At 44.2% G+C, this 14,392-nt stretch overlaps 1 protein-coding gene across 10 annotated transcripts in view; it reads left to right on the top strand.

Moving 5' to 3' along the window:
- The window catches only part of LOC138983243 (RNA-binding motif, single-stranded-interacting protein 3-like), a 196,585-nt gene that overhangs the window by 164,914 nt on the left and 17,279 nt on the right, over positions 1-14,392 (top strand). For 8 of the 10 annotated variants that reach the window (XM_070356670.1, XM_070356675.1, XM_070356672.1 and 5 more), the window contains 4 exons: positions 4,362-4,453; positions 5,821-5,885; positions 7,528-7,684; positions 13,839-13,949. In XM_070356670.1, coding sequence (XP_070212771.1) covers positions 4,362-4,453; positions 5,821-5,885; positions 7,528-7,684; positions 13,839-13,949 — 425 coding nt within the window. Of the gene's footprint in view, positions 1-4,361; positions 4,454-5,820; positions 5,886-7,527; positions 7,685-12,989; positions 13,982-14,392 lie in introns of those variants that run through there. The other 2 variants (XM_070356677.1, XM_070356668.1) reach the window with 2 other exon arrangements.

Raw genomic sequence — 14,392 nt, 5'->3', positions numbered from 1 at the left:
CCCCATTCACCCGTTTACCTTACCTCCCCCCCACTGTTACCTCCGTCTTCGCAGCCCCCTCCCCCCCCCGCCCCCCCCACACTTGTCTCTTACCCCCCCCCCCCTCCCCTGTCTTGTGACACGGAGTCAGGCTCAGCTCGTCAGCCGGTTTTTACCTGATCTCTTTACGTTTGCACACCTGTTGGCGAAAGGCTTTGTTTTTAACGTTTTACCTGGACATACGATGTCGCATGACATGCAACAACCGCCTTTTAAACAACAACAGGTAAATTGTCAGAGTCGTGGAAGGTCCTTTTCTTGTTTTTGTTGAATTTTTAGCCCCAAAAGGTAACAGACCGGCTGTGAAGTAGGTAGAGACGATATCACACCGTCACGCCCTCTATGGGTGAAGACAGAGAGTGTTTAGCCGGGATCTTGATACCAAGGGGTTGCAATAGATACGTGCTGACTAGAAGGAAAAAGTTGAAGAGGTTGTGATAGTTTATGGAGAAGGTAGAGGGGGAATGATTGTGATAGCGAATATCTTTGGTGGTAGTTTGAAGAAGAAGGGGGCTAGAGGAGAGGGTGGTGTGGTGGTAGTTTGAAGAAGGGGGCTAGAGGAGAGGGTGGTGTGGTGGTAGTTTGAAGAAGGGGGCTAGAGGAGAGGGTGGTGTGGTGGTAGTTTGAAGAAGAAGGGGGCTAGAGGAGAGGGTGGTGTGGTGGTAGTTTGAAGAAGGGGGCTAGAGGAGAGGGTAGTGTGGTGGTAGTTTGAAGAAGGGGGCTAGAGGAGAGGGTGGTGTGGTGGTAGTTTGAAGAAGGGGGCTAGAGGAGAGGGTGGTGGTTAGGGCGGGGCGGGGGTTAGTAAAAGAATCAACAAGTGTGCGAAATGTTATGAGGAAGAACTTAAAAAGAAAAATGGTGGATGTAGGGGTTAGTGGAATGGGATGATGTGAAGATAGAGTGGGGTGACTTTTTGGGGGGTGGGGGCGGGGGGGGGGGGGGGGGGGGGGGGCAGGCTGTGAAATGAAAGTGTACTCATTGTTATGAGGAAGATAATAATTCAGTGCCGTCTCGTGTCTCGGCTCGCTCTACCTACCCTCACAACGCATACTGTGGCCTTTTGTGCGGTGCGCAAGTTGTCACGCATTCTTGGAATGTCTCCTTTAATCACGCTGTCATGCAGAGAAAGACAGGCAGAGAGAGACAGAAAGAGAGAGAGAGAGAGAGAGAGAGAGAGAGAGAGAGAGAGAGAGAGAGAGAGAGAGAGAGAGAGAGAGAGAGAGAGAGAGAGAGAGAGAGAGAGAGAGAGAGAGAGAAACATGAATAAATTCGAGAGAGAGTAAACATGAATAGATAAGAGAAATAGAATACGGCCCAATAAATAAGAAAAGAAAATGTCGGTAGACTGGAGACAGTTTTAAATGGAAATAGAATACGACCAAAGAAGAAAATGAAATGGCGCGGTTTGCTGGGAAAAGTTTTTATGTCAGATGTGATAAGTTGATTACAAGTTGGCCTATTTTTCTTCTTCTTTCTTTGCTTGGCCCTATCTCTCTTCAGAGATAAGACCATGCGCACTAACTGCGCAATGGGGGATACGCACTGGCACAATACATTCTCTGTACAGGCAGACACGATGGAGAAATAAACAAGGACTGCTCGGAGTATCAGTGAGCAACGTGTGTGTTCGTCAATTTATTGCATCTTGTTAGAAAAGGACACGTCTGTCTGGGATTAAAGAATTAAGTAAAATAAGTTGTCTTAGGATTAAAAAAGTAGAGTATTCTAGTTCTGGACGGTTAAATGGCTGCACCTGTTAAAATACACCTTCCCCCACGCGACAACAGAAACTCAGTGTAGCTTGATTTTTTTTTATATACAACATTACATGGTAACTGCTATGTGGGGCTCCTCCGCTGGGAGGACACCTCACAAGAACAGACCTCTTCTGTTGTCCCTTAGCCTGTTATCTAGACCATGGGTATACCAGTCTTGAATGGACCCCCCGCGGGTTAGGGGGAAGAATTTACCCGATGCTCCCCAGCATGTCGTAAGAGGCGACTAACGGATTCTGTTTCTCCTTTTACCCTTGTTAAGTGTTTCTTGTATAGAATATAGTAAATTTTTGTAAAGATTTTAGTCAAGCAGTATGTAAGAAATGTTAAGTCCTTTGTACTGGAAACTTGCATTCTCCCAGTAAGGTAATATATTGTACTACGTTGCAAGCCCCTGGAGCAAATTTTTGATTAGTGCTTTTGTGAAAAAGAAACAATTGACAAGTGGCTCTATCCCATCTCCCCCCTTTCCCCGTCGCGATATAACCTTCGTGGTTGAAAACGACGTTAAACACCAAATAAAGAATAAAGAAAGTCTTGAATGGCCACCTACAAGCGCCTGTTATCTAGACCATGGGTATACCAGTCTTGAATGGCCACCTACAAGCGCCTGTTATCTAGACAATGGGTACACCAGTCTTGAATGGCCACCTACAAGCGCCTGTTATCTAGACCATGGGTATACCAGTCTTGAATGGCCACCTACAAGCGCCTGTTATCTAGACCATGGGTATACCAGTCTTGAATGGCCACCTACAAGCGCCTGTTGGTTACATGATGAGAAGTATTCACTGTCACCAGATTAGAAGAGGACCAGGTCTGATTTAAAGGGACCATAAAGCCACGATTTATAGATCGCAACCCCCACACAGTGGAGTGGAATCCTGTCTCTCCGTGTTTGCCAACTCGGTTGTGTGTGTCTGTGTGTGTCTGTGTTTTGGTGTGTGTGTGTGTGTGTGTGTGTCTGTGTTTTGGTGTGTGTTTGTGTGTGAATGTGTGCGTGTGTGTGTGTGTGTGTGTGTGGATGTCTGTGTGTGTGTGTCTGTGTGTGTCTGTGTGTGTGTGTGCCTGGTTATCTGTGTCAGTGCGTGTGTGCGAGAAGGCTTGATAACGAATAACTAAGACTGGGAACCGTATCCCAGATCAGATGCGAATAAAACGCAACACAAAATCACCACTTGATGTTAGTTTCTTGGTTGACGCAGAAAAGAAAAATCTCAAGTTTCACCTCTTCTACAGTTTTGACTGCCAGTATACATGCACCAGTCCTTATGTCCTCCAGGGTCTGCTTTGAGGTTTTTTTTGTAAACTTGTGTTTGAAAAAAATGTTACGCTATTTTTGAACTCTTTTTTTACTACTTGAAAATGAGCAGCCAGTGACTTTAGCCAGGGGTTTTGAAGAGGTGTGCCCATATGCTAATGTGCCTTTGGCCATACCTTTATGACTGCCTCCTGTCAAGGACATTGAAAGGCTTGCTTCATTTAGTGTTTGCATTTGCAGTCACTGGCCTAGTAAACTGGAGGAATGTGGCCGCATTTGGAAAGCCTTGTTAGAAGTGGAAATACCGAACGCATTGTTCTTGGGTTGGGTTTTTATTGTTTTTTAAAAACACCTGAGTGTATTAGTAATCTGCCCTTTTTTGTGTGATCTTGCTCTGTCTCTCTGTGTCTGTATGTGTCCCTGTCTGTCTGTCTCTCTCTCTCCCCTCTCTCTCTCTCTCTCTCTCTCTCTGTCAGTCTCTCTGTCTGTCTCTCTCTCTCTCTCTTTCTCTCTCTCCCTCTCTCTGTCTCTGTCTCTCTCTCTGTCAGTCTCTCTCTGTCAGTCTCTCTCTCTCTCTCTGTCAGTCTCTCTCTCTCTCTCTCGGTCTCTCTCTGTCAGTCTCTCTCTCTGTCAGTCTCTCAGTCTCTCTCTCTCTCTCTCTCTCTCTCTCTCTCTCTGTCAATCTCTCTCTCTCTGTCAATCTCTCTCTTTCTCTCTGTCAGTCTCTTTCTCTCTCTTTCTTTCTCTCTCTCTCTCTTTGTCTCTCTTTCTCTCTCTCTTTTTCTCTCTCTTTCTCTCTCTCTCTTTGTCTCTCTTTCTCTCTCTCTTTTTCTCTCTCTTTCTCTCTCTCTTTCTCTCTGTCAGTCTCTCTCTTTCTCTCTCTCTCTCTCTCTCTCTCTTTCTCTCTCTCTGTCAATCTCTGTCTCTCTGTCTCTCTGTCTCTGTCAGTCTCTCTCTCTCTCTCTCTCTCTGTCTCTCCCACTCCCTCCCCTCACTAGCTTACTCCCCCCCCCTTACTCTTGCTCACCTTAGGCCTACCCTCAGTGCCTGTGTGTGTGTGTGTGTGTGTGTGTGTGTGTGCTGTGTGTGTGTGTGTGTGTGTGTGTGCATGTTTGCATTCACACATTCATTTGTTTGCACTGTATACATAAGTATATACATGTGAAGTCTCAAGTTGTTGATACATGTGCATCTGTTTCTTGCATCTCTATCAACTCCCCCCTGTGACCACCGATACCGACATGGAAACTGCAAGTTTATGTAATAAAGCTGTGATGTATTTTCAGGTTGCTCTGAGCCCCTTCTGGTCAAGTACGCCGACTCCGGAAACAAAAAGAAGAGTCAACAACAAAAATTAATGCAGGTCGGCAGAGATGATGTAAGTATCACCCCACTTTATCTTCAACACCATAAACAAAAACCTACACGAAGCAAAATGTCTGGCAGATTGCTCAGTTCAGTACATGTACATGACTTTCTGATACATTGATTTTCTGATATGTTCAAACTCAGCGTGATATTTAAAATTGGTTTCGCGCTAAAAGAAATCTTCAACACCAGAAGAGTCAGATTTTTTTTCGTCCTTTTAACCTTATGTTTGAGTTGTAAGTTTTCTTCTTAATTTTTCCATAACTTTAATAAAACAGAAGAGAAGTAAATCTGACATGGAAAACAATTGGAGAACTGCATATTGGAATCAACACCATACCGCTGGATTGATGTGTTTGGAAGATTCGTTGAATAATATCTCTTGGAAATAAGGGTGACAAAACCAAAAATCTAGATATTACGCGTTCTCTTATCTCTGTGTCCATAAGATTTGTTTAAATCAATATATAAACAGTGGTACCCCCTGCTAACACCCCAAATTCTGAAAATTCTGCAAAAATCATGTGTGTTATTGGATTTAAATGGAGGTACATTTACAGGATTTAGGAGGACTCAGTTTGGGGCTGTTGAAAATGAGGCTCCACTGTACCATTAGGCCACAAAAAAAAAATTGTCTGTTTCTGGTCACCCGACCGACCCTAAATTTCGGCGCCGACCCTAAACTTTTTTTTTCCAAACTCAAAAATTTTTTATATATTTTTTTGGTGGTAAAGGACAGGGTGAGAAAATGAACAACAAAAACGTGTGAAAACGAAAGTCCGCTGACGATTTGTAAATGTGTTGAGTGTCTTGTCTCTATGTATAGTGAATCCAGTCTCTTTGCGCGATTTTTAAAGTTAGTTTTATTGGTCTACATTTGGGGGTAAAAAAAAAAATAAATAAATAAAAAAAAAAAAATCCCTACCTACCGACCCTATTTTTTTTAGCCATGTTACCAGAAACAGACAATTTTTTTTTTTTTTGCCTCAGTATAATACGTTTTGCCGTTATTTTCTGTCTGTCCCCGCTGGGTCAAAGATCAGTAAACATAACGTTTTGATTTGTTATAAATGTAAGGTTCCAATAACAGACCCTTGTTGGTTTTGATTTTGCCATGTTGTACAAAGTTTGAACTCCTTTCTTGGTTTTGATTTTGCCATGTTGTACAAAGTTTGAACTCCTTTCTTGGTTTTGATTTTGCCATTTTGTACAAAGTTTGAACTCCTTTCTTGGTTTTGATTTTGCCATGTTGTACAAAGTTTGAACTCCTTTCTTGGTTTTGATTTTGCCATTTTGTACAAAGTTTGAACTCCTTTCTTGGTTTTGATTTTGCCATGTTGTACAAAGTTTGAACTCCTTTCTTTGTTTCACGTTTAGTTTGCTGCTCTGCAAGGACTTCAGTTCCCCTACGATCAGCAGGCAGCCCTGGCTAACTTGAATAAGTAAGTACCACCTCTTTCCTCCGCTTTCCTTTCATTCTCTCTTCCCTGTAGAGCTCCAGTTTGTTATTATTTCATCCTGTACTCCTGTAAAGCTGGAACTAGCATGCTGAGAAAAGTATCTTTTTGTTGCACAAGAGGCCATTTGGTTTTTGTAGAAAAGTGGGAAAAGTAGATAAAGGTTGGGAGACTGACAGAAAGCGGTACAGTATTAGCAATTCTCACTTAGCAGCCATTTTTGTCTTCCTGTTTCGTAGTTAGAGTAATAACTCTTAAGTGAATTTTTGTCTTTTCTTTGAAATGATGCTTTAATGTAAAGTACACAGAAGGCGAATGTTATACCCGTTTTAAATTATTGGTCTTTTTTCTCTTAAAGGATCTAAGGAATTTTGGGTGATAAAAAAGCAGTGTTTTTTTCTGGGGTTAAATTCAAGTTTGTCTGCCCTTGGTGCGCTCTTTCATAATTGTCTGTACTGGGATATAGCTCTTGTACTTGTTTCATAAGCTATGGAATCTTATTGGAGTGTCTTATATATTTCATATTGTATATATTTTATATGCCAAATACTAATTGTTGTGAAAACTTATACCAGTATTATGCACAATGTACATAGACTTGAGTGATGAGCAAGTTTATATTTCATTTTATACGCTTCCTTTAAACAAATTATTCTAATAATATCACGGATTCAAGCTAAACTGAAATAAGCATGCTTCTGTATAGTGTACCTTTACTTTTTTGCTTTCATTGATTTCATCGCTACCTAGTCACAAAACGGCATTTTGGTTTCCTTAGACATTTTTTTTAAAACCCGATTCCTTTTGGTTTATTTCTGAGGAGTCATTCATTGCTCACACAACACACAGTCCAGTCCCGGTACTCATCCTCTCTACTTGACAATAGAACAATACAGCTACAAATTTTTTTTAACAAAATTGTCCCGCCATTGGATGGACGCAGACATTGGATTTCAAACATGGTTCATCCCCCCCCCCCCCCCCCCCCAGTTAAAATAAATAAAATACAGAAATTATAGATTTATTTGCAAATTCAGTAATGATTGCATTGTAAAATCCACGCTTACAGAGACATCCTACACCACCCCAGGGCATTCTTTCAGTGCCTTCATTGGATTCAATTCCAGTACTGAAGATGAGGGAAACCCTTTGTCAAAATAGATCTTGACACAAAAAAGCACAAACATTCATACTGAAGGAGAAATCTTTAGTGAAAAAAAGGCAAACGGCAAACCAAAAAAATACCGTTGAAAGTACAAATCTAAACTTAGCAAATTAATCTATTTATTCAGGTTAACAGTCTCAAATAAGAAGAAAAACACACACCCTGTTCACAGTCAGCCATCAGTGCTGTTTACAAACACCCTCACTCACAAAATGTAAAACCCTAAGAATGACTGCACAGGACTCCCCCCCCCCCTCCCCCCCCCCCTCCCCTGCAAAAAAAAAAGAAAAGAAAAAGCCACCGGAAAAAAAGCAACAAAAAAACCAAAGCACAGACAAGGGGAAAGTAGGGTCAGTGCGTTTTACATACACAATTTTGCGCGAAAAAGACAGAAAAAAACAGCGTCTTTATAGACAGCTAGCTGTCATCCCGCCCGAAGACAGACTGCTTATTGAGAGACAGTCCGTACATGAATTACAGCATGGCGGCCCCCACGCTGCTCCCCACGGGCTTGTTGCCGCGCTATTCCTCCGTGGCCACCACCCCCGTCACCACCTACCAGATGTCCTCCAACCCCGGCTGGATGCCTCAGTACATCATGCAGCCCGGCATGCCACATGTGAGTATACTCTTTCCTTGCTTTTCAATCCGATCTTTTCGATTTGGATGACCAGTTTTGGTTTGCTTGCCTTTGTTTTCTTTCTGAGGATGTTTTCTTTTCCAAATGTGTTTTTGGCAAACGAAGATGATTGTCTTTTCTGGAAGAAGTCTTTGGATGTCCTGAAAGACTCTGCTTGGTTCTAGAAACAAGGAAAACAGTCAAGAATGTTGGTCCAGAAAAAAGTCGGATTTGACGGTTCTTCACTGATGTTACTGGGAACATTAGTGTTAACAAGATAATTCTTTGGATGTTCTATAATAATAATAAAAAAATATATATATATGCAAATTCTTGGGTTCAAGAGACAAACACAAATATAAAAAATAGAAGCAAAGAATCATTCAAGTCTTTGGATGGTTTCAAAGCAAGAGCCTGCCATCCTTCATTGGTCTAACTATGAGCAGTAAATGTAATACAGTTCTCTTGTGCTAAAGACAGTGGAAGGACAACAAACAAGCTGAGAAAAGTCTTTAAAGCAAGATTGGTGAAATTCTGATCAATCGAAGTTAATAGATCAGTCTTACCTTGTTTTAACAATGTACCACAGACATACTGTTGTAGACACAGAGAGATATAATGGGCAATGTTAAGCACATTTTAAAACATTGGTGTTTGTAACATAAAGCAGTATATTACACATGTTATTAACAAGTGCAAGGATTTATATATGTAGCACATCACCTGTCTAAAGTGTAAATGGGAACAAGGTTGTACTATATAAACAACAATTGCCTTGTTTATATCTATTCTTTACAGTCACAGTGGTACCTTTGATGAAAGGACACCCTTGGGGCAGGCCCAAAATGTCCCTACATTGCAGGTGGCCTGTCGTGACAGGTACATTTTTGTAAAGATAATATGGACAGCAGAAAGTGTCCTTTCAATTCATGGGAGGTGTCCTCTCATGGGAGGTGTCCTCTCATGGGAGGTGTCCTCTCATCAGAGGGGCCTCACATCGCAGGTACCACTGTACTGCTCAGTAGGGTCCAGCTATGGCCATTGTAATATGCACAACATCTGTTCTTTATTCTACCTGTTTGTATAAGCGGTTTCAAAGATTGACAGCACATGGCACATGAAAAATGTGCATGTCTCTGACCAAAATAGTATTGCAAAAAAAAAAAAAAAAAAATAGAAATCAGCAACCTTGACATTGGTGAACCGTGCCCAATATTTTCACTCAAAATGTATAAATCAGCAACTGTGTTGTTTACTGACATGTTTCTCCCCGAAGAAGTGAATAACGATTTTGAAGTGTCAGTGTAGTGACTTACAGCATTAAAAGTGGTATGCTCCCATCTTGTTTAGTTCCCTGATATGTGTGTCCCCCCCCCCCCCCCCCCCCCCCTGAGTGTTGTTAACCGTGTACTGTTATGGCTGACTCTAGTAGAGCATGTTCTAATAGTTCTGAAGGAGTCAGCTTCACAGTTTTCATGACTGATGTACAGTAACATGTCTCAGCTCTTCAAACCTTATAGTTATACAGTGGAACCCCCCATTTAAGACTTCCTCCATTTTAAGACCGTTTTCTTAAACTTTCTGTTCATAACCGCTGTAAATGTACCCCCATTTTAAGACTCCCTCCTTTTTAAGACCTGGTTTTCGCTGATTTTTAGAGGTCTTAAATGGGAGGTTCCACTGTACTCATTGTCCATTCCCTATCCATGATTCCTGTAGGGCATAAGATTTTCCTGTGAATTTCCGGTATTTTCATAGGTTTAGTGATTCCCAGGTTGCCCCAAATTGCACGATGTTGCATTAATTTTCAAAAATTCCTGCTAGGGCGGATGATTTCAAGCTTTCAAAAACATTTTAGCTTTTTTTTTCTCCCACAAATGTATGATCTCAGGTCTGAGTATCCTCCACCAGCAGACTTCATGAAAACATAAGTGTTTTGCAGCATTTGATACATATGAAGTTTTTGTGCGTGAAAAGACGAACAGACCGTCAGTTAAAGTTGAAGTACATGTTCATTTTCATACTGATTTATTCAACCAACTCAATGACCTCCCCATCCCCCCATCTGATAGACAAGTAACTCAACAAGCTCCGGCTTGAACGTTTTAGTATAAACGATACCTTTATAAATCATATGGCAATAATAGCAGTTGTGTTTGATTTGTTACTAGCATAAAGAATGTTTTGAAATGATTTTAGCTATAGTGAGCATGGTGTGTTTGTTAGTTGTTTAATCTTCTCTAGTGTGCTCTTAAACTACTCTGTGACTTTTCTTGACATGTGACAAAATGCATGACACATGTGATGGCATGCAAGACTTATCAGGACAACTTACCACCTAGACGGGACAGTGCGACCAGGACAAGTGCTGTCTGAACATGGACCGAGACTTACAGGACATCACTGAACTAATTGTCCGAACATGACACAATTCTTCTCTTGCTTCAGTGCGTAGTGTAGACAACTTGAGCTTGACGTTTCCTTAAACATGGCATGAAACTCGAGTCAGGTCTTTCTACGACTGCACACGACGTGACACTCCACCAACGGTGGTCTGACAGTGACTCCACCAACGACGGTCTGACAGTGACTCCACCAACGACGGTCTGACAGTGACTCCACCAACGACGGTCTGACAGTGATTCCACCAACGACGATCTGACAGTGACTGTACCAACGACGGTCTGACAGTGACTCCACCAACGACGGTCTGACAGTGACTCCACCAACGACGGTCTGACAGTGACTCCACCAACGACGGTCTGACAGTGACTCCACCAACGACGGTCTGACAGTGATTCCACCAACGACGGTCTGACAGGGACTCCACCAACGATGGTCTGACAGTGACTCCACCAACGACGGTCTGACAGTGACTCCACCAACGATGGTCTGACAGTGACTCCACCAACGGTGGTCTGACAGTGACTCCACCAACGATGGTCTGACAGTGACTCCACCAACGACGGTCTGACAGTGACTCCACCAACGACGGTCTGACAGTGACTCCACCAACGACGGTCTGACAGTGACTGTACCAACGATGGTCTGACAGTGACTCCACCAACGATGGTCTGACAGTGACTCCACCAACGGTGGTCTGACAGTGACTCCACCAACGGTGGTCTGACAGTGACTCCACCAACGATGGTCTGACAGTGACTGTACCAACGGTGGTCTGACAGGGACTCCACCAATCGTGGTCTGACAGTGACTGTACCAACGGTGGTCTGACAGGGACTCCACCAACCGTGGTCTGACAGTGACTCCACCAATGTCGGTCTGACAGTGACTCCACCAACGGTGGTCTGACAGTGACTCCACCAACGGTGGTCTGACAGTGACTCCACCAACGGTGGTCTGACAGTGACTCCACCAACGATGGTCTGACAGTGACTCCACCAACGGCGGTCTGACAGTGACTCCACCAACGACGGTCTGACAGTGACTCCACCAACGACGGTCTGACAGTGACTCCACCAACGACGGTCTGACAGTGACTCCACCAACGACGGTCTGACAGTGACTCCACCAACGACTGTCTGACTGACTCCACCAACGATGGTCTGACAGTGATTCCACCAACCGTGGTCTGACAGTGACTCCACCAACGACTGTCTGACAGTGATTCCACCAACCGTGGTCTGACAGTGACTCCACCAACGACTGTCTGACAGTGACTCCACCAATCGTGGTCTGACAGTGACTCCACCAACGACGGTCTGACAGTGACTGTACCAACGACGGTCTGACAGTGACTCCACCAACGACTGTCTGACAGTGACTGTACCAACGACGGTCTGACAGTGACTGTACCAACGACGGTCTGACAGTGACTCCACCAACGACGGTCTGACAGTGACTCCACCAACGACGGTCTGACAGTGACTGCACCAACGACGGTCTGACAGTGACTCCACCAACGACGGTCTGACAGTGACTCCACCAACGATGGTCTGACAGTGACTCCACCAACGACGGTCTGACAGTGACTCCACCAACGATGGTCTGACAGTGACTCCACCAACGATGGTCTGACAGTGACTGTACCAACGATGGTCTGACAGTGACTCCACCAACCGTGGTCTGACAGTGACTCCACCAACGACGGTCTGACAGTGACTCCACCAACGATGGTCTGACAGTGACTCCACCAACGACGGTCTGACAGTGACTCCACCAACGACGGTCTGACAGTGACTCCACCAACGACGGTCTGACAGTGACTGCACCAACGACGGTCTGACAGTGACTCCACCAACGATGGTCTGACAGTGACTCCACCAACGACGGTCTGACAGTGACTCCACCAACGACGGTCTGACAGTGACTCCACCAACGATGGTCTGACAGTGACTGTACCAACTCCACCAAGCGTAGGACACCCAACCTGACACTCCATAGCATGTGCTGGCTTGTCATTTGGCATGTCATGGCATGACAACCGACTCTCCCACTCTGACCTGACGGCTAGATTCACATCACAGAGCCGTTATAAGCGCAGTATTACCTTACACCTCTAAAACCATGATACAACACTCCACGCATGGAATGATGATTCAACTATGACATGATCTGCCAAGCATTGCATGGAGATCGAGAGTGGCTTTCGTTGGTGGACGTATATAGATCCCGCGGAAACCTGACATGAGACTCAGAACGTGAAATGACACTCCATGCTTGATATGACACGACAGAACTAACTGCTGCTGCAACTATGGTGTGAGATTCCATAGCATGATACTTGAAGATCTGCCTCAGAGTTCAAGCTTGACTCATTACTTCAGTCGTTACTTGACACTCTGAGATCTGAACTGACATTTTGACGCTTGACTCGACACTCTGAAACGCGATCTGACTTTCCTTAAAATGACCTGGCATTTTGAATTTGAGCTATAGCTCCAGTTCCAAACATAAACTGACACGCTGACACTGTACCCGACACTCTTAAACGTCACCTGGCTTTCTTTTATATGATGTGGTATTTAATTTTGACCCATGGCCTTTAGCTCCAGACATGGCCTGACACTCTGAAACATAACCTGAATTTGACATGGCCTGATTTTCTCTGACATAACCTTACATTTTGAACCGTGACCTGTAGCTCCATCCACTGGTGACATGACGGTGACAGTGTGTGGCTTGACGGGCTCAATGGTGACATGACGGTGACAGTGTGTGGCTTGGTCCTAGTGGTGACATGACGGTCTCAGTGGTGACATGACGGTGACAGTGTGTGGCTTGAGGTGTTGTGTGTTGCTGGCCTACTGACCCAGTGCGTGGTGTTTTGTGTTCTAATTCACAGATGCTTCCCTCTGTGCACCATGACGTGTCGGGAGTGTTGGACCCAGCCACGGCCGCCCTGATGTAAAATGGCAACAGCTATCTACCCGGGTCTCGACCCGTCCCACGTGTGGGAATTTGTCAGACCTCGCTCGCCCACGAGGTGCCCCCACCCCCCTTGTGTGCCTCTGTCTGTGCGAGGGGGGCGGCAGGCCACGTGCGCTTTGTAGCGGCTGAAGCGGATATTTTTTATGCATGCAAAACTGAAACTCGCCTTCCACTTGACGTTCCGGTTCGTTGACGCTGCATCCTCCACGCTCCCCGAACAAAACTCTCTTTCTGGGCCATGCCAGACGCAAACCAATATCTCTGGGAGCCGGAGGAACTATGACTTTGCCGTTTTCATGTGGATTGGTCTTTGTTCTTTTGTGTGTGCGTTGTTTTTTTAAAGGTCTTTAACAACATTGACGCAAGTTTGGATTTTTGGAATGTTTGTAACTGTTTTTACGCGTGAGTGAATGTTTCTCTATTTTGGTTTGTTTGTTTTTCTCTGCCTTTTTTTACCTTTGACTTTTAACACTTTTTAATGACGTTGCTGATTTATGATGAGAAATGTTTGAAAATTGTTGAAATTGTATGTGCTGTCTTTGTAAATACATCACTTTGTTTACCTCTACGGTTTCCAGAGCCGCTTTCTTTCAGCATAAGGACATGTCGCCCATGTGAAGCCGGCTTTAGTTCTTGGTTTTAGCCGTTAGGTTTTAGTCCCCATTTTACGTCCATCACAATTTGGTTTTAACTGTCCTCGCATTTTTAACCATCTTGGAAAAATTAGATGACCTTGACCATTGACCTTGTACCTAATCAACAGATGCTTCCCAGCACACTTCACCATGGCAGCGCAGCAAGCCTTGACCCCGGGTCAGGGGTCATGCCACAACTGACGAGCCAGATGGGTCAGCTCTCACTCTCCAGCGCTTCGGTAGGGGACGAGCATGCAATGTTATGATGCTCGCCTTGATCGCTCGCTAGCTCACTCGCTCGCTCGCTCCATGCTCTGTTTTCCTGCCGGTGTTTTGTGACCTTCACTCAAAGACTTTGACATTGGGCTCGCCCACCGTCCTTGTGGTGCCTCCTTGTCTTACGATCTAGTTTTTTTTTCTTTCTTGGAGAAAATTAGATTCATTCACTTTCTCAGCACTTTGGTGTGATTTGGCTGTTAGAGAGTAGACATCGTTTTTTCTCCCCTCTTCACTTTGTCTTCTTTTCCTATTCACTCTTTTTAGAAGTTTTTTGCATTGTTGTTTTGTGTTGGTCTTGGTCCACTGCTTGCTGAATAACTTTTCTTGCCCAGGTTATAGTCTTCCATGTTCCCTTGTTCTCCATGTTCCCTTGTTTTCCATGTTCCCTTGTTCTCCATGTTCC

Source organism: Littorina saxatilis, linkage group LG12 (genome assembly GCF_037325665.1).
Source record: "Littorina saxatilis isolate snail1 linkage group LG12, US_GU_Lsax_2.0, whole genome shotgun sequence".
Taxonomy (NCBI): domain Eukaryota; kingdom Metazoa; phylum Mollusca; class Gastropoda; order Littorinimorpha; family Littorinidae; genus Littorina; species Littorina saxatilis.
This window is presented reverse-complemented; position numbering and strand designations above follow the sequence as displayed.